Consider the following 21,260-nt stretch of genomic DNA (forward strand, 5'->3'; position numbering starts at 1 on the left):
ACTGTCTATTTCTATTTAAAAGCCCTACATTAATTTACCTCATTGCTCTGATTAATAAGCAACTGAGATTCTTTTAAGATTGCAGTTACCTCTATTCTGTAACAGTTATTTCTTTTCGATGAAGAAAGACTTGGGTGCTAGGGTTGCTTTACATTTAGAAATAGGAACACAGGTTTGGAGTTCGTTGTAGTGTACATTAATGCAACATCACTAATTTAAAGAGATTTTGCGGATTTATACAACCAGAGGCTTTGAGATCATAATGTTTTTGCATTAAGAAATATATATATATAATCACTCAAAGTTCTCATGTCTTTGCACTCATGGGTCAAAACCACGAAGACTCCACACAGAAAGTGCACTCACCTGCTTGTTACAAAATGGACCATAGATATTTAATTTAAAACACCAGTGTACAGGGCTCCTGCTGTATTCACAGACCCTTTTGTTTCCTCCTGACTCGCCTTACCTGGGTAGGAGGGGTGAGGATGAGAGATGATGGGGAGGGCAGGGCAGGGACAAAGGGACGGGTAGGAACACGGATACGATGTCAACATGGGGTCACAGAACTTACGGAGGGGTTTCCTACCTAAATGACTGGAAAGTTCACCCTTCCAGACATTAGGGAGCACTTTGGTGACAACGAGGAAGAGATGCAACCTCAACACAGTATGTTCACGGTGCATTATTTTTTTTTTTTTTAAAAAAAAGAAACACAAAGACAATAGGAAAAATAGGAAGGAAGAGCATACCTTTCACTACCTTATCCAGATAGTGAGCTTGGGAGATAAAAGACAGGACATTTAAGGTAGGATTGAATAAGTGCATTGCGGCTTACTACGAGACTGTGCAGGTGCTAGAAAGGCAAAGGAGAGTTCGCTGTGATATGAAAAGAAAAACCTTGATTATGAGGAGAGAAAAAAAGGGAGAAGGGTAGAGCACAGCCCTCCTCAGTCACAGAGCTCAAGGAGGCTGCGTTCAGGCATCTTTGCTCATTAAGATCAGGAAGAGAAACAGGAAAATTTTATATATATATATATTTAAGTGTTTATATATATAGGCATATATATGCATAAATATATATATATAGAGAGGGCAGAATATTGTAATGCTCTGCTCATTTGCAATAGTCTACCTCTGTTTTACTGACTGCTGTTGTTTTCATCAGGAAAAACAGAGTAATTTGTAAGTGCTCCACCTCACCTGGCTTATATTTTTCTGCACAAAGAGGCACAGTTCTGTGACTTTACCAGACTGGGAGAGGCTTTTCCCTGGATCTTCTTAAAGGTAATATATCGCATTTATACAGCATCCTCTAGCCCCAGATCAAATTACTTTACAAATATTAAATTAACCTCATGGTAGCTCTAAGAGATAAGTAAGTATTAATATACTCATTCCAAGGAGGGCAAAGGAAACAAAAAGTTATAGATGTAGAGGGAGCAGTCATGTGCCCAATTCCCATGAAATATTAATTTGGAAAAACACCTTCTAATTGATTTTTTCGGCTCAAACAGTTGGTGGCAAAGGCAGAAGTCCTGCCTTGGAGAGCCCTTGCACACGCCAGCAGGCGGCACTCTCTGTCCTGGCAGCAGCTGGTCCTTATTAACAAACAAGAGGCTCCGAGTCTTGCATTTCTGCCTTTCATTACCTGCTTACACGTTATCTCCCTCGTTCTCTCATCTGCTCCCTGCAATCTCTCTCTCTGTTGTGTCCTGGAACCCTTTCATTAGGTTTTTGCTTCAGGTTTGTTCATGCCAACTGCCCACTTGGGAGGTCACAGCCCTTGAGGGAATTGTTTTTCCATCCTTACATACTATTGTAAGTAAGTGAAGAGGGCTGGCAGGGTCAGAGCTAACCTCGTGTGGGGCAGCTATGGGGCTTTATGTAAAATAAATGGGGAATTATATAAAATAATCACTCTGGTGTAGGGGCAGTGATATGGGAAGGAACAGCATCACCATCCCCTTGGACAACGGCTGAAGCTTGGGAAGGCATCGCTTGGATTTTGACGTCCAGAGCAGCCCAACCTGTTAAACTCGGGTAGCAGTTGCTGTGCAGATGATGGCAGTGGTGGCAGTTGCCCACGCCAACCGTATGTCAGGTATGAGATAATGTTTTCTTGTAATTTGAAAAACAATGGAAGCCGTCTATGGGATTATTCCACGGTAGCATGAACCTTTCTTCTCTAAACCTGTAGAGTTTCACTTCCATGTTTTACTTCTTGGCCTTAAAATATCATCATCTTATTATCTACAGACTTTGGACACCCTGTGGGCATGTGGGACACGCTGAGGAACTCTGTAGGTGCTCAGAAGAAAAGGTACTTTTCTAAGGTGTCCTCTGCACCCAAAGGCATCGCACTCAGCTCCATGTCACTCCTGGAAGCCACTGGTTCTTCTTATCTGCTATGGGGGGAGCTCAATCTGAAAATAATGTGATTTCACCAGCCTGAGCTAACTTGGATTGTTTTATCCAAAGCATATTGGGAAGGATCCCATTAACATTTCTCTTGGCTCACCGAGAGAGAAGAGAGAAGTGAGAGATGCTGGGGCATGGACAGGGCTTTTTTCCCACACGTTCTCCTTCTCCATTTTCTAAATATTTGTTTTTCATTTTATCTTCCCTGTGGGGTGAAGCGAACAGAGCCTCAGTGAAATCTCCAGAGTTAAACTAGGCTCACATAAATTTGAAGGAGAGGAGAAAGTGGCCGTTCATTGCTGAACCAGCGATGACACAAGTTTATGCCACGGGGACTGTCTTTGGAGTTCACCTGTGCTTAACATTTACTGTCAAATATGCTTCCAAACTTCTTCAGGCCAGATTACCTTCAGCTTGACCAGAACAAAGCAGCATGGGGATCTTTTTCCACTGACTGCAATAACCGTGGCCTTCTCTCGCCCAAAGGTGTCCATCCCAACCAGGCAGGGTGGGTGGCAGAGGGTCAAACCCAGCTCAGCTTCTGCCAAGGACACACCTGAGTGAGGATCTGCTCCGTTGGGCTGAGGGCAACAGGAACCTTCACCAGACACTGGTGGGATTGTTTTACATTGGGCTGCACATGGACTGAACTGCTTTATGGATTTATCTGGCACAAGTGACGTGTTAGGCGGGGAAAAGAGAGCAGGATCCACCTGTAATGTGCCTCGTCTGGATTCCAGCTGCTCCAGCAGAAACTGAGAAGCAGTGATTACAGCCCCGGCTATTCAGAACATATGTGATTATTTATGTAAGAAGGCTGATGAAAGGCAAACTTAAAGGGGCAGATTTCTCAAAAATCAGAGTTTTGCTAAGTAAAACAAAAACCAGCCCCATGGCGCCGTAAGCAGAAGCCTGTGTGGGACGGGCTGTCTGCCTGTCTGTCCGTCTGCCTGCCTGTCTCGGCGCTTGTTATTGCAAACAGCACCAGTGCGTGCCAGGACCAGGTTTTCAAAAGGAGTTAAGCACGTAGCTTTTGCAGAGATCAATGGGAATTAGGCACTGAGGTGCTTTGAAAATCCTGCTAGATAGGGTGTTGTGTGTTTGCAGAGCTAAATGCTGGTTCCTGAGAGCTCCAGAGACCCTGTGGTATTCGGGTGCAGCAACTGAACTTCTAGGGATGGCTTTGGTCTTGTGTCCAGGCTGTTCAATGGTGACGAACATCCCAACTCTACCACACCGGGAAGCCCCCTCTGCCATTATTTTTCTAAATAACCCTAATATGAATGGAAGGATTAAGGTTTGCTGCTAGTAAAACATCATACAGATTCACATATCAGATACAATTAATCTCAGTGCAAGGCCCACATAGGAAGAGTGAAATCTCCTTTTTGCATCTCTGGGCTGGATGCACAGCACCTGGGGCACTATCCAGGTGACATCAACCGTATTAAATTTGAAGCCTGGGAAATTTCTGGAAGTGGTTTATTAAACCCAGGACATTTTCTGTGAATAAATCCCATAGAGTAACCTACCATAGAGATAAGTTGTAATTTGGCCTTTCAGAGCCCACAGTGAGAGGGATTATTCCACCATTAAATTCAACGCTCCCAAACCTCAGCATGCTCACTGGATGTGGTTTAGGGCAGAACAGAAGAAAGTTGAATTCTTAAAACATTTCTAACTGGGGTCAAATTTGGAATATGCTGGAGAGCACATCATAGGAGTCTTGCATTGTGGTCGTAGTCATTTTTTTCCTTTAAGAAATTAGAGTAAACCAATTGAACCATTCTGCTGAGTTTCAGGATTCCTGCAGTTGTATAATCAACTTTCTGTTCTACTCTTTTCCTGGATGCACTAAGTTTGCTGTATTAGGGTGATGAATATAAGCTTCTGCCTCAATTTCCTGGTTGGGAATTAACTGGGGTTCCTCTAATGAAATCTCTGAATGTGAGCAATCAAGCCGGTATATTCGGTAACACGACCCTTTGTATGAGCAAACAAAATTAATCCACTGGGATCAGAGTTCCCTTGAACACCGTAAGAAAGAGCCTCCTACGACCTACAAAACAAAAGGGTTTCTTACGCTCGAACGTGCTCAACGGGAAATGGATCAAGTGTCCTTTGCTCGTATCATCCATTTCTACCCTGTTACCTGCACACACGGCGATGTTGTTAAAGCGTCACTGCAGCGATGGGGTTTTATGCTTGTTGGTGCTAAAGCAAACCGGGCCATGACACGGACAGATATGGAATTACTGTCAACAGAACAAGTTGCCATGCAGGGAAATCACACAAGGACAAGGGGAATGCTTTCCACATACTTAATGTAATTCCAAGTCAATGTCCTTTCATCTGTGCCAATATAACTAGCTTATTACTCCCTCTAAAGCTATTCAATTTTCTTGGATATTTATGACTTTGCCAAATCTCCTTTACATTCTACACATTTATCAACAAAATATTCTGTAGGAAATACGGTTTATAGCTTCGGAGGCATGAGACTATGTACAAATTTGTTGCTAAATCACCATGCAAGAAGATGAAGCTGGGGTGGGGGGGTGGGTGGGAAGTGAAAAGAAATAGGATTGCTCCAGCACTCTATGTATTAAAGAATGATTCTTACTGCAACAGGAGGGTAGCACCACCCAAAACGATGGTGTGCACCAGTCAAATCTCACTGCTGACTGCATTGCGGTGCCAGCCTGCTCTCTGATAACAGGAGCTCTTTATACTTAGAGTGAGGAATACTACAAATAATGGGGTAAACTTAATTACCAGGAGAGATAAAACCTTGTTGTTGGAAAACAGTCTGGGCATATCAGCTGTGTGGAGAAATATCACACAGCGAACTAGTGGCATTTTGGTTTTGCAGCAGAACTAATAAAATGGCACTGAGGGTATGAATAAGGATTTATTTATTTTTTTTTTGGTGTATAAATGATTTTCATATAAAATTTTCCCCTGGATTTGGGGCCTTCTGGCTGAAAATTGTTTCTTTATTTTTACACTCTTTCATGAATCTGTGTTGCTTTCCAAAGGGAAGTGCTTGAACACGAGGCTATAAAACAATATTACAGAAACACAGGATTCCAATTAACACAGGACTGCTCTCTCTTCAGTTTAACATCATTTAAGAAAGGGTTTTTTTTTTTAATCTCTTCCTCATGAAAAGAAATGAAATCTGCTAGGTACATAGAAAAGAAAGTAGAATGTAATATCTAATGAGACAGAGGAAGTTTTAAGAGCTAGATATTTTTCATTAGAGGATGCATGTGGAGACCATAATTTGGTAGGGTGGCATTAGCATAAATATTAATAAGTGATAAGTAGAAATGAGCCACAGATATGTTTTGTAACATCACCCTAGTGTTGGAGTTAATATATTGTGATCAGGCTTCATTTCCCATCTGTCTTTGTGTGGGCAAATTTACCTGGTGTTCAAGCAAGAAAAAGTGATGTCTACATATAACTAAGTTAATATTCCACACAGATAACTACGCTGACATTTGCCTAGATATTGCTAGGGGTTAACTTTGATGTAGTGTAATTTATTAATATATGTATCACAGCACAATGAAAGCAACAAAGGGTTAAATTTTCTTATATTTAAAGGAAGCTGATTAAAATAAAAAGTCTGGAGGAGAATTCTCACTCTGGAATAACTCTTCTAAAGCCACCTGAATTTTTTCAGGTACTATTGAGAGCAGAACTGGATTCACTAATTCAGTTTTCTGTTAATGTATAATTAATGGCAACTGGGGAGTTTTAATACCACTGATTTATAGCAGGACTACGGAATGGGGACTAAAGTGGTTGAACAGTCAGAAGAAAAGGAAGAAGGGAAAATGCACCAAGGAGTTGAGTGAGATGAAGGAGGAAGGTAAAGCCAAGCCAGTTCATTAATGATGCTGCAAACTGCTTGACATGGGAACTTCACATCTTTGCATGATTTCAGCATAGTGGTGGCATCCTATTAGTAACAATAATGATATGACACCGAGAGCTAAATGTAAGTGCCAGGTGCTTGAGGAATATGAACCAGAGAGAGAGGGAAGTGAAATGGATAGAAATGCAGCAGAGCAGACAAGGGATAAGCAAGATGGTGTAAAATATCAGCCAGAAGTAACATGACTGTGGTTTTTTCTGTTATATTGGCAAGCAAAGTGCCCGTGCAAATAATGGAGCAAATAAAAGGAAAGAAAACTTTCAGTCAGATGCATGTTTTTGAAAATGCTGTCGATGTGAACAGAGAGAAGTCTTGGAGGCCACAGAAAGACCTTTCGAGAGAGGCAAAGTAGGATGTTTTTAAAAGCATTTAGACAGCTTGTCTCTATAAGATCAAACACCGCATAGGTGCACTTCACGTCTGATAATAAAAAATATGTATAGCCATGTCATCAACAAATGAAAGGACATTTTGTCTTGCTCCCACATGAAAATGTATGACGTCAGAACTCGAAATCCAAGAACAAAGGTGCTCATGCTACACTAAGTCACACATATTCAGTTAAGCATGCGCCTTTCCTCCTCCCCTGATCATCAGTTACTCTTGGAAAAGTAGCCAGTTTTTCTTTCTCCCTACCAATGGTGCAGTGCTCTCCGTTCCAGCCCGGGCTGCATTCACACTTGCCGTCCCGGCACGTCCCGTGCTCGTTGCAGCGCGGGTGACACGCTCGCTGATCACAGGCCGTGCCCATCCATCCCTCCTCGCAGCGGCAGGTGCCCCCGACGCAGACGCCGTGTCCTCCGCAGTCGGCTGCACAAATCTCTGTGGGAGAGGAGAGGACAGAGAGGAGGGGACGTGGGTGTAGAGAAGGGAGAGAGAAAAAATCCAGGGTGTTATTGTTAAGAAAAACAGCCACACTTCACTACCTCTCCTTACGGGGCAATGAAAGGAATTCCTGGAGCTCATAAGGCTAATCCTTCCTGACAATAAGAATCTAATAAGTATATTACAAAATAAAAGAGACGGACACGGATTGCGGGGGTCTGCTGTGATTGAGCCTCCTATTTGCTTCCTAATTCTCTGGCACTCCTTGAGCTTTTGTGAACAGCAAATCCGAAGGGGAAGGCTCTTCCAATAAACAGAACAAAAGTCACGTTTAATTAAAATCTGGCTAAGCGAGGAAATAATGTGCTGATAAACTACTGATGCTAAAGTTAAGCGCTGGCGAAGCCTGCTTATAGCTTGTTAACCCATGGTTTTGGGGATGGAATTCATTGAAACTTTTTTATTTAAAAATTAATATAAAATATTTCTATTCCTACTGAGTCTGTGCATCTGCTCTGTCTCTGTTCTCCTACCACCCCACTAAAAATCGGCATTCAGAGGTACCACCAGGCTCTTTTTGGAGTTTACAGGATGGTGCTTGTTGCCAAATCTCATTGGAATTAATGGAAACATGGAATCAAGGCTGGGCACTTCGGTACTTACCTCCAAAAAAGAGAAGGCCTAAAGGACATTGGCTTTTCAGAGGCGCTGCCTTCCCACCCTCCATGAGCCCCAGTAGGAATGATGACACAGATATATAGAATATTTTAGCCCAGCAGTGAGATTTTGGCTAAAATCTGGCATGCCCTTGGCATGAATTTGGGAGATTTCATGTTTTCATCTGTATTATATTTGTCTGGAAAAACTGAGACTTTGTAGAGAACAGGTACCCACGAGTCAGGTGTTAAAGTGCCTTTAACCACCATCACTATATGGGACTGATTTCAAGATAAAAATAAAACAAATATTCTACAGTTGAAATGAAATTAATCTATTTCTTCTTCTGCAGGTTCATCACCTCACTGTTCCCTTTCGATCTCCCATAAACCACAACCGCACTCTCAGCCATCAGAGCAGCAGCAATTTGGGCTGTATTTCAGGTTTTCCCCCCTTCCCTTCCTGCCTTGGTGCACCTAAATTTGATCGAACGTTCCCAAATGTCTGGGACTCAAGTCCTCTGCTTGACTGAGCCATTTTATAGCACGTTTTCTCCCCGTTCCCCCAAATTTGTACCCCAGAATGGGTATCTCAGGCAGCAGCCCATCCCCAGTGCCCCCTCTTTGTGCCTCTGACCATTTTAAGGGCAGGATTCAGGCCTCGAGGCTTCTGATGGGACTGATATTATACAAGACATTTACTTCGGGCCACCGGCTGCACATAAAATATTCAAACCCACTCAACCCGCATTAACATCACACCTGACTGAAATTCAGCCTTACTTAACTGGGCTTTAGTCTTTTGCTACTTAATACCACCAGTAAGAGGAAGCTTAGGCTCTTCAGGGACGTTTGACACACTCCTGATTCGGGGCTGGAACATCCACTTCAACTCCATTGGAGAGAGCTGGAAGGTCTTCAGCCCCTTACACTTTGTCTCCAAAGATCAGAGAGTTCTTTAGGCAGTGATAACTACAATATTAATAATAATAATGCTTCCCAAGTCTAGAAAATACCTCATTTTCCATCTGGCTCGAGCTTACTATACAGCTCAGGGTGGTGGAACAGTTTCCAGTTGAACTCCTATCGCTGTAGCGTCTCAGATGTCTCCAAACCCTCTCCAACTTTTAGTCTTACAGATTTAAATCTCTAATGAGAGAACTTTGGACTACAAATATGCTTAAGACACTCAGGAACTTGTCTGTCCCATTTAGAATCAAACTTTGGGCACCTCGTGCACACACCACTTGCTCCCTAAATGCCACAGAATCTAATGTAAACTTTATTGGAAGTCAGTAGAAGTTACACTATCACTTAACACATGGCTGAGGAAGGACTCTTGAGTTGCTATCAGAAGTTTTTACGCTGCATCTGGCATCGAGACACAGATTTTCACAGCTCCTAGATGCGAGGGAGGTAAAATCCTACCGCAGTGCCCATTATGAACATAAGGGATGGGTAATTATCGACTTGCTAAAGGGTTAGAGCCCAGACGTGTGCGTTTTCTACACCTTTCCCCAATTGCCAGACAGCACTGGAATGGAGCGTGGGCTGGTCAGGATGGTATGTGAACACACAGGGCTGCAAGTTAGGTAATGGAGCTATAAAGCTGCAGTAAAAGAAAAAGTATAAAAAAGTCTTTCCTTGGCTGACCTGATCTATAAAGTCTGGGGGAAACAGCAGATAAAAACCAAAAAGTTAGATTTATGGTACTAAAATTCCAGCAAGCTGAGAAGAGGCACATTGAAAAAGTGCAAAGTGTGAGACTGCGGGTATTATATTTAAACCCAAACTGGAAAAGTCCCGTCGTGGCCTTTGGTGCCTCCAGCAGCCTTTCACCATAGGGCTGCTCTGCTTATTGCTTTACATTCTTTATTCATCTGTGTTGAACTTTGCACCTCAGAATACTAAATAACATGTAATTTTTCTCATTCCCAGTTCACCAAGCAATCCAGATAACACCAGTTTGGTTACTTCACATCTTCATTAAGTTCTGTTCCCCAACTTTGAGATTCAGGGTCCCACCTCTAATTGGGGATAGCACCACTATTCCCAAGCCTAATAACATGCACTGTGAATAATTTCCACCGCTGACTGTGAAGCTCTGAAATTCCAAAGACACAAATATCTCCAGCACTGGATGGGAAAACTGGCATCTTGGAGGACTTGGCTCCTTATGGCTCCAAAGTCCACGTGAACATCTTAAGGACTTTGCTGTTATTTACTTAATATTTTCTCTTTGGTTTGAGAATGTAAATGAGTCTGACTACGTGTGGTTATTTTTTGATGTTAAGACATTACTTCTGTTTTTGCAGATAAAGTAATCAACGCATAAAGAAGTGGTGGATCTACAGGTATGTGTGAACACTGTGAGAGGGACAGGACCTCCAAGATGTCCTGACACCTGGTCTTGTGTCCTGTCGATAAGTCAGGGAAATGACAGTAAGTCAGATATCTACTGGTTGGTGGTGCAGGAAAAAGCACAGGGACAAAAGGAAGCTGTTTTGAGTGATAGTCAGAAGTCTTTAAAGGTGTGGAACCAGGATAATGGAGTGACATTCAAAAATGGTGAAGAGAGAGGGGAAAAAAGAAAGCACTTTCTGAAAGGCAAAATCTCTGTGGAGTCATTTCTATGAAAAGGGATGGAAAACCCACCGGGACATTTGCATTTCGACTGAAACACTTCCCAGACAACACGCTGCCAGGGAACAGTTCTGTACGCGCACTGCAGGATCTGAACCAAACCGATCTCAGGCTAACCCAGAACACGGGGAACATTTTGGGTTTCATTCCCCATCCAGCTGAGACCCCACTTGTACCACCACCCACCAGAGGTGCAGGCTGTAGGTTACGAATGTATAATTCATATATAATGGATATATAAGGTGGTTTGTGTTCGCAGGCCCCAAGAGCTGCGATAAAGACCCTCAGCTGTGAAAAACACTGGTGAAGCAAACTCCTTATGACAGTCTCCCTAAAATGTAGTTTAATTATTTCTGACAGGGAACCAGAAGCCAGGAACTCTCAAATCTGAAGCTTCCATTTAGCTGCCAGCTTAAAGATAGATGGGAACCATACAATTTAAATAGCTTTACAACACACATCCCGCCGTACGCCCTGGCCCTTTCTAACACGGCGCTGTTAAACACTCACAGGTTTCTAATGGGTGATTAAATAGACACAGTAGCTTTTACTTTTCTGGTGGCACTCAAAGAAATGATCAAAATGGATTTCAGATTAAATTTCCACTTAAATATGGGTCTTATCAGGCAGCTCAAGACGGCTAAGGCTGATTTACAGAAAAGGGCGGGTGAATTGTTTCTTCGTCATTCAGTCCCAGAGACAGAATTTGCCACCCCTGTTCTTATCACAAGCTGCATTTTTTTTTGGTACATTTCCCAATTCAGTTGTTAAAATTAGAGCACATGATTAGCTACCATCTGAGCTGCGTGAGCAAATGAGAAGGAAAGCTTTTAGTTCTCCCATTATGGTATTCACACTCTGGCCAGCTGTACTATATTGCTCCTGCCTATTTAAGCTTAGTTAGAACGCTGTGCTGGTGCATAAAAGACCTGCCCGTTAAATATTTTCACACCAGCTGTTCCCAAAAGGTGACTAAATATTTCCTTTCATCTTTAATCTCTTGTGCTGTTTGTATGAACAGCTTAGCCGTTCCTTATCCTTTCCTAGAGTGTTTTACGTGTCTTGCCGTGCAGCTCTCAAAGTTGCCTGTAGTTCCTTGAAGGAAGGGGATTTTCTGAGAAAACGGGGTGTCCAGGTCTAAGTGCAAATATGAGGTTTTCTGTCCTCAAAAGGCACAACCAGCCCACGCACCTCTGTGGGAAATACCTGGACTTTGAGTAATTATGTCTTTTGCTCCCCAACGCTTGCAGCGGGCGCTGATAGACGGCAAATGATGCATGGATCCGGGGTTTTGTCTAAGTAATCAAGTTCATTTCTATTCTACCATCTGGGTTTTTTGCCACGTTGCTGTCTAAGGATTGATGTCTTCCATCGCCTGGATTCCACCTCAGCTCTTACATGAAGAACTGGACCTTATTGCTCTCTATGGGTCAAAGAGGAAATGTAGCTCCCGAGGACGATTCACCTGGAACTTCTTTCATGAGGAACTCATGGAGCAGACTGTGCTCAAAGCCCTGTTGAGTTTTGGGTGGTCTACCCAGAGATCTCAGGTGCATCATAGACATTAGCCTTAGAAAAGCATAATGCCTTTCCATTCCAAAAGGATTCTGATTACTTTTCATGCAAATAATAAAAAATAAATGATCCATCTTCAGTTGCAGAACCTGCTCTATTCCATTGCTGCTCGCCCTCACCAGGAACCATCCCATGAGGCCAGACTTGACTGCTTGCTGGATACTTTTTAAACATTATATTTTTTATCTCATTATCCACTCATGATTGGGGGAAAGATTTCCCCCTAATCTGTAAAGGTTACCTCAGAATTCCTCCAGGCTCTCTTAAAAATCCTAATCCACCTTGAAACCTACCCAAAGTCTTGACAGTGGCCGCTGATGTGCCTCAACTTCTGCATATTGCATTGACCAAAATTGCGTTGCCATTTTATTCTGCCTCCACCAGCATGTCTCTGTAGTTCTTCACTTAATGCTAAAGTATCTCAGCTATCTGAGGCCAAGATTATCCTTTTTGTTCTGCGTTTGCACTGTGCCAGGTGTAATGAGGTCACAGTCCATTAGCAGCACTTCAGAAGTAAGAATGCTAAAGCAATTACTCATACAAATAAAAACCTTGTACCTGATTCTTTTCTCTTTCTTTTTTTTTTTTTCGTATCCTGCTGAAAATTGACCCAAATCTGTCCCCTGAAGAATAAAAAGGCTGCTCTGTTGCCTTTGATATTTCAGAAGAAAAGTGGGAAAAGAAACTTATCAAACACTAGCCACCAGTATAATGCTTTGTTCATGGGCTTTTTTAATTGATATAACAGACATGGTGACTTGTAATACAGAAGTGGAATTGTAGAATGATTTGGGTTGGAAGGGACCTTTAAGTTCATCTAGTCCAACCCTCCTTGCCATGAGCAAGGACACCTTCTAATAAACCAGGTTGCTCAAAGTTCCATCCAAGCTGGCAGCCTGTTCCAGCACCTCACCACCCTCATGGGGAAGAATTTTTTCCTTGTATCTCATCTAAAACTCCCCCTTTTCACTTTAAAACCATCACCCCTTGTCCTGTCACAACAGGCCCTGCTAAGGAGTCAGTCCACATCTTTCTTATCAGCCCCTTTTAAGCACTGAAGGGCACTGGGGTGGATTAGAAGGGGTGATGGTCAGTAGGTCAGAGAGGTTCTCCTGCCCCTCTACTCTGCCCTGGGGAGACCACACCTGGAATATTGTGTCCAATTGTGGCCCCTCAGTTCCAGAAGGACAGGGAACTGCTGGAGAGAGTCCAGCGCAGGGCAACAAAGATGCTGAAGGGAGTGGAGCATCTCCCGTGTGAGGAAAGGCTGAGGGAGCTGGGGCTCTTTAGCTTGGAGAAGAGGAGACTGAGGGGTGACCTCATTAATGTTTACAGATATAGAAAGGGTGGGTGTCAGGAGGATGGAGCCAGGCTCTTCTCGGTGACAACCAATGACAGGACAAGAAGCAATGGGTTCAAAGTGGAACACAAAAAGTTCCACTTAAATTTGAGAAGAAACTTCTTCTCAGTGAGGGTGGCAGAGCCTGGCCCAGGCTGCCCAGGGAGGTTGTGGAGTCTCCTTCTCTGCAGACATTCAAACCCGCCTGGACACCTTCCTGTGGAACCTCAGCTGGGTGTTCCTGCTCCATGGGGGGATTGCACTGGATGAGCTTTACAGGTCCCTTCCAATCCCTGACATTCTGGGATTCTGTGATTCTGTCCATCCATCAAATCCATGCCTCTCCAATTAGAAACAAGAATGTTATGTTAGACAGCACCAAATGTTTTGCACAAGCCTAGGTAGGTGACATCAAGTTGCTCTTCCCTATCCACCAAATCTGCAACCCCACTGTAGAAGGTCACCAAATTTTTCAGGCATGATTTGCCCTTAGTGAAGTCACGTTGGCTGTCACCAATTACCTCCTTATTTTCCATGTGCCTTAGTACAATTTCCAGGAGGATCTGCCCCATGATCTTGCCAGTCATAATGCAGATTTTCATATTATCTTCACATTACATTAAAGAATTAGGTTGGAAAAGGGATAATGATGTCAATTTGTTCTTCATTATCCATTTTTTCATAAATCCATTTTTACATGTTTACCCCTATCCCCCCAAAATCCTAAAATTGGCTTGACAACAGTTTAAACCTTTCCAGCTTAGAGAAGAGCAATGCAGATGAAAATTCTTCTTTAGCATTCATGTGATGCAGAATCAGAGATTTAGCTGCTTCTGGTCTGTCTGCTAAATCCTTTAATAAACATGGATTTAGCGCTAAAATATAAAATCAGGTGAAATTGCTCAAATCTTCCTGAAAACTGGGGCAGTTCCACTGACCTTGAACGTATTAATAGAAAATTTAATAATTAAAAATCTGTCTTAACTGGGATTTTCCAGTTACAAGTTGGGTCCTCTGAGGCCATTTCCAGAGGAGCGGCACGGGAGAGAGGCAGCGCACAGAGCCTAAAAGGCTGTGTTTGGTGAAGAGATGAGCTTCATTTTCACAACCTGCATTTGCTTCGGAAGGCAAGTTATCGGGAATATCTGGGAAAAGCATCTAATATATGGATTCGGATGGAAAAAGCATGATTGGTGTGATTTAGATAGCAGTGAAGAGCTAAATATACTCCTTGTAATGAAATGCCTTTTGCGGTGTTACGAGAATCTCATTTATGTGATTTGATAACTCTGTAGTGCCATATGAACTTCTCTGCTGGAACTGAAGAAGACATAAAGCTCATTAGCTTTTAAAATTGTCCTTTTTTACAAATGTTATAAGGAAAGATTCAAACTATGGACCAAGGCAAAACCTGAAGGGAGAGGTCTGAATTTTCTGTCCTTTAAACCCTCTGAAAACCATCCCATTTCAGTAGTCACTGGATAGTTGTACAACTTATGTCACTCTCAGTGATTTAAGGTTACGTGTTATTCTCCTTCAGAGATCATATCCTAAAAGCAAGGTCTACATAATCTCATGCCTTTACATAAAACATGTTTATCTATTTTAAAAACATACATCCATTACATAAATATTACCAATCTAGAAATAATAATTATTATTTATGTCAATAAATATAAAACCTGTTTGCTTTTATGAGGGTAATTAAACTTACTGAGACAACTGTCCACTGCACTCAAGGATCTCAATGCATTCGCCATAGTTCAGCCAACTGAATATATCTCGAAGGCAACAGTTATTTCTCTCCTTTCTATGGATGAGGAAATCAAGATTAAAGGATGCTCTCCAGCCACTGAAAATGAATCCATCAGGAAGATCACTGACCTGCAGCCGTGGTTTTGAAATGTGACTCAGGACACCTGAGTTTTCACCTGCTGAACCTGAAGCCCCGAGACACACAAAGGACATGTAAAATATGCATGAAGAAGAGGAGAGAGTTTGTACTCTAAGCAAGTTGAGCTGGCTTAGCTGTCGATCTCTAGAAGAAGGATTGGTGGAAATTCCTGATAAAAGAAACACTCATCTCTGGCTCTCATCTAGACACAAAGGTTAACCCCACTTCAGCCCTCTCCCCCATTTCCCTCCTGGTATTTTGTTCTTTGAATGCACAAGCAGCTTTGTGTTTAACTGAAAGGTTTCTGCAAATCCTCTTCTAGGTCTCGTCTCTCTCTGGGGATTCAAATCAGGAATCGAGGTGGTTCTGAGTTGCCTAACATGGAGATAAAGAGTCTATAGAGTAGCCTCTCACCTGCTGCTGAGCAGATCCAGGAGATCTGTCCTATAATTGCCCTGGCTGTGCCACCATCCAGCGAGACCTGGACAGGCTGGACAGTTGGGCAGGGAAAAATTTAATGAAATGTAACAAGGGCAAGCATAGCGTCTTGCATCTGGGTAGGAATAACCCCAGGTTCCAGTATAAGTTGGGGAACGACCTATTAGAGAGCAGTGTAGGGGAAAGGGACCTGGGGGTCCTGGGGACAGCAGGGTGACCATGAGCCAGCACTGGGCCCTTGTGGCCAGGAAGGCCAATGGTAACTGGGGTGGGTTAGAAGGGGTGGTCAGTAGGTCAGAGAGGTTCTCCTGCCCCTCTACTCTGCCCTGGGGAGACCACACCTGGAACATTGTGTCCAGCTGTGGCCCCTCAGTTCCAGAAGGACAGGGAACTGCTGGAGAGAGTCCAGCGCAGGGCAACAAAGATGCTGAAGGGAGTGGAGCATCTCCTGTGTGAGGAAAGGCTGAGGGAGCTGGGGCTCTGGAGCTGGAGAAGAGGAGACTGAGGGGTCACCTCATTCATGGTTACAGATATATAAAGGGTGAGTGTCAGGAGGATGGAGCCAGGCTCTTCTTGGTGACAACCAGTGATAGGACAAGGGGTAATGGGTTCAAACTGGAACACAAAAGGTTCCACTTAAATTTGAGAAGAAAGTTCTTCTCAGTGAGGGTGGCAGAGCCTGGCCCAGGCTGCCCAAGGAGGTTGTGGAGTCTCCTTCTCTGCAGACATTCAAACCCGCCTGGACACCTTCCTGTGGAACCTCAGCTGGGTGAGCTTTCCAGGTCCCTTCCAGTCTCTGACATTCTGTGATTCTGTGGAACCCACCTTCCATCTCTAAAATGAGTAACAAATGAGTTTGATATAGTCAAATACTTCAGCTGATGTATGTCTGTCCTCTGAGACTGAGCCTCTTACTCTGCAAACACACAGCACCTAACACATGGGGACTCTTGGGAGTTCTTGCTAGAAATAGAAAATAGAAATTAGCAATTGCTGTGCTACTGGTTCACAATCTGTGTAGCTGCACAATGTACAGTGGTACAGCTGGGATGTCAGAAAAGATCTCACTTCTAAGTACAATTTCAGCTTGCTTCATATTTACATAAAGTTTTTCCAGCTCCCGTCTGAAAAACTATAACTCTGTGAGATGAAATTCCATGAAACGGGTCTGCTGCCTTTTATCTGCCTCTAGTTTCTTCAATATTTATATCCTGCTTTCATCCTTGCCTTAAATGCTAGGGACTGACCATCACATTGTGTCTAAAGCATCTCCTCTATAGCTGTGATTTACTTTTGTACTCGTGTCAATCGTCTCTTTATTTATTATTCTGAACTTTCTTTTAAACTGTGTCTTGCAGTTGAATAGCAGGACATGAAATGCCAGGTATTGATGGACTTCAGTCTTGGAGCTGAGATTTGTTGAATAAAAATAAATATCCCAAAGTGCAGGATTATGTTTTTCTCTTTGATGCTTAATTGGATCTCTATGGTTTCTGGGAAGTGAGTTAAAGCCTCCCAGAGAAGAAACAATTCCCGATGTATTAAATGAAGTTCCTAACAAGGATTCTTCTCTGGATTAATTTTAATTTCCTCTCTGCGTCCATAAGGAGGAGATAATATGACAGTAAAAAAGTCTTTTGCTCATGCTTATAGTCATTAAAAAGAGCTAATTTCTTTTCCAATTCTGTGCAGTTTGGGTTTGTCTATAATAAATTCAACAGAGCATTTACAAATGTGCATGCTGAAGCAATCACAAACTACATTTGCTTGGGATTTCCCTATTCAGAGCTCAGGGGTGCTATACAAACAGACCCAACATGGTTTCCTTCTTCTTCAGACAACATTTGACAGAGGAACTACTAAATGTTATTGTTATTAATCTTTTCCAAAAGCTTTGTGTCTGCTGTGGGGTCCATATGCCTCACCACTAGTCTAGAAGGACCACATTGACGGAGCAGAGGCAAAGCTCCCTCCAAAGCCCTTTCAAACTTTCATCTGTCGAGGTCATTAGAAAGGTGCTCATTACTGCAAATTGCATTTATAGTTTTTAGAGCACGAATAACCTCACGACTTGGAAGGGGGCAGAGAGGTTTTACTAAATCCAGCACATCCACTTCAAACAGCTTATTAAATCATGGATTTCTGGTCTTCAGTAGACACTGATCCACTACGTGACAATCACTGGTCTTACGTTATTTTTCCCTGCTTATTTTTTGTTATTCTGCTTTACTGACTATTTCCCCTATTATTTAACTCAGCCGTTCCAAATTGCAACGAAATGTGATGAAGCTGAAAACATCCAATAAAAACCTTTGCAGCAATCATGATGAGCTTGGTCAGAATGTAAGCTCACAGTCGCAGGAGTTGTTCAACACCAACAGTGTGAAAATGACTGAATGCAAGTGGAGAAGCCATGACACGGGACCTACGACTATCCTTGGTGAGCCAAACGAGGTAAGCCAAACGAGGACAGTCTTCATCCAGCCTCAGCAAGGTAGATCACAGGCAGAGCACGACTACATATAAGCAGGAAAAATTTCTTCATGGAAAGGATTGTCGGGCATTGGAACAGGCTGCCCAGGGCAGTGATGGAGTCACCATCCCTGAAGGGGTTTAAAAGATGAGTAGATGAGGTTCTCATGGACATGGTTTAGTGCCAGTGTTGGGTTAGCAGCTGGACTCACTGATCTTGAGGGTCTTTTCCAACCAAAATGACTCTATGATTCCAGGTATCCACGCTGCTGCTATTCCAGCAGTATTCTGGTTAAAAGAGGGAAGAGTCAGAAGCAGAGGTCTAGGCTCACAAAATGAAGAGTAAGTCTACACGGTCTTCTGTGAATTGGCTACAAACTGATTGACCAAACCTACTGAATGTCATGTATCTTCAGTTCAAAAGCTGCACAACTGCCATAGAGCAATACCAAACCTGCAGAAATATACACTGAATCCTACAGTTTTACAAGAATAGAATCTTAGAATTTTGGCTGGAAAAGACCTTTAAGATCATTGAGTCCAACTGTCAACCTAACATTGTAAAGTCCACCTCTAAACCATGTCCTTAAGAGTTTATCTATGCATCTTCTAAACCCTTCCAGGGATGGTGACTCCACCACTGCCCTGGGCAGCCTGTTCCAATGCCCAACAGCCCTTTTCAGGAAGAAATGTTTCCCAACATCCAATCTAAACCTCCCCTGGTGCAACCTGAGGCCATTTCCTCTCATCCTATCACTTCTACTTGGAGTATGACCTATTCCATGCAGTGACTATAAGATTTCAGATTCTCAGCTGGCTTGATCAACTGGTTCTATCTCCACAAGAACTTGAAGTACCAGTCCACTCTTGCAGCAGAGTAGTTGTGTCCTCAGTGACGGCTGGATTACACTTACTGTGTCAAAGAAGTGAGTTAATATTGTTCAAAAAAGCAGCAGCTTCATAACAGATATTCTGTTGTAAAGATGGGGATAAATTATGCTCAGCCTCCATGTTGGCATGATATAAGTCCAGAAAGGGAAGGGACACACAGGTATCATCGAGTCCAACTCCTGTCCCTGCATAGGACAACCCCAAAAATTTACACCATGTGTCTCAGGGCATTGCCCAAAAACTTGTTTTAACCCTGGAGTTTATCAGCTCGTTTGTGGCATTGTGAAACATCTATTTTTCAATTTAGCCAAGTTAACATGAACCCCAGAGTGCCCAGTACGTTACTGCTGTTTGCAGTCAGAAAAGTCCACAAAACAAAGCTTAATTGATCCAAACAAAAAGAACTTTTGAGCGTATAGTGTGACTGCTGAGGTCACATTTGGTGATAGTGAAGAATGCTGAACTAAAATTTGCATGCTGGGAATTAGTCCTAATAGGGAATGGAATAATCTCCCCATTGCCCTTTGAGGGGGTCCATAAATTTGTGCTGATGCTGGTGCAGCTGATGTGAGAGAAAGAGGCTTCACTTGTCCCAGTACACCAAAGGTCAGTAAGACCAGGGATTGCTCGTTACACCACTGGACATACACTATTCGTAGCCTGAGACATGACCTAATCAGACCAAACGTTTTGTGATCTAATGGTCAGGGTCAGACTGATGATCTCACCATTTCCACTGGTTTTGGCCAAGTTTGAAATGACAGCTAGGACGCAAGGTTTCAGCTCCTTCAATCCCCCCTTGGTCATTGTATCTGATCAAGACTGCATGGATTGCTGCAGGTGGAGAAGTGACCAAAAATAAGATGCTAAAAACACCCCGGAGCTGCTAGAAGTTTGATGGATCTCTGCTTGGCCAGGGAAATGTGCTAGGAGAATTTCTCAATGATCAGACTGTAAGCAGGAATCCATATTTGAAACACAAGTTATATTTTCTATCTTATTGACAACTTTCTCATTCCCTTTACTATGTCCTTTCCGTCCTCTGACCACAAAGATATTTGGACTTTCGAAGAACTGGACTCACTACAAAAATAACTACAGCTACTTTTTTTTTCCCACTACACCAGGGCCTCCTTATACATATTTTCAGTAACCAGAGGGAAAAAGGAATTCAAATGAAAGCCTTCCTGAATACCTTTATTTGAAATGTTTTGGCTGCTTTTAGTCTTTTATTGCATCTTTAATAGAAAGCTTAGAAGATTTTAGAGGATAAGTTCATCTGGGGAATGGGTAAGGCTAAAATCTGTGCTGACAATCCCAACTACATCAAAAACTTGATGTTTTTGTACAGCGATAGTTCTTGTTAACACTGTTGATTCTCTGGGTTCACTTATTCCTCCACAATTCACAAAGCAGATCTCTGGCAGGCAGAGCCTGTGATAGCCCCGTGTAACAGCGCTGGGCTGCACATACTTTATTCCCTCAGAGAGAAAACGTACTTTTTTTCCATGCCAATAAAATGGGGAAGCTCGCAAGTTCACAAATCAGCGTGTTACGGTTCTGCAAGGTTGAGGATGAAATCCCTGCTGATACAAAACATTTCCTGGCCTTCAATGACTGTTAAAGCACCAAATTAAGGCCTTCAGGAGCGGGTTTGCAATTTTAGTATAGAGCCAGAGCAGATCTTGGTGGTGTCTTCTGCAGTCTACCTTTGAAGACCCTCTGCTCTCATAATTTCAGTTGCCCCAGGCTGATGTTTCTTATTGTACCGCAAGGGCAGTGGGACGAGCAAGTTACAAGTTGAAGGAAGATCATTTAAAGTGGCATTTGATTACACAGCTGTGCCAAATATCTTCTTCTTAAGCCCTTAAGATCCAAAATATATTGATGTTTATCAATGTCAGGTGTTGTATCCTGAGGTTTTGTTCCCTTTTTCTTCCCCACGTTTTAAAGCTAAGAAAAAGATAAATCAGAGGTTTCTTAGGCATTAAAGGGGGCCCCAGTCTGTAGTAAGGTACAAGCCTGTATCACATGACAGCTGATGTAATATCCATCTTTTACAGTGACATTTTTACCTCTTAATGAAGAAAATGATGATTTAAAAGAGGAATTACATGAACATTTTCCAAGCATGGATTTTCATCTTGGTGGCCTTGGGTA

At 42.7% G+C, this 21,260-nt stretch overlaps 1 protein-coding gene across 12 annotated transcripts in view; it reads right to left on the bottom strand.

Moving 5' to 3' along the window:
• TENM4 (teneurin transmembrane protein 4) overlaps nucleotides 1–21,260 on the bottom strand; it is a 1,673,798-nt gene that overhangs the window by 128,924 nt on the left and 1,523,614 nt on the right. For 8 of the 12 annotated variants that reach the window (XM_071817725.1, XM_071817645.1, XM_071817681.1 and 5 more), the window contains 2 exons: nucleotides 7,004–7,189; nucleotides 753–779 (listed from right to left, as the gene is read on the bottom strand). In XM_071817725.1, coding sequence (XP_071673826.1) covers nucleotides 753–779; nucleotides 7,004–7,189 — 213 coding nt within the window. The remainder of the gene's footprint in view (nucleotides 1–752; nucleotides 780–7,003; nucleotides 7,190–21,260) is intronic. The other 4 variants (XM_065833148.2, XM_065833158.2, XM_065833172.2 and 1 more) reach the window with 1 other exon arrangement.

This window comes from Patagioenas fasciata, chromosome 1 (genome assembly GCF_037038585.1).
Source record: "Patagioenas fasciata isolate bPatFas1 chromosome 1, bPatFas1.hap1, whole genome shotgun sequence".
In the NCBI taxonomy this organism is placed as follows: Eukaryota; Metazoa; Chordata; class Aves; order Columbiformes; family Columbidae; genus Patagioenas; species Patagioenas fasciata.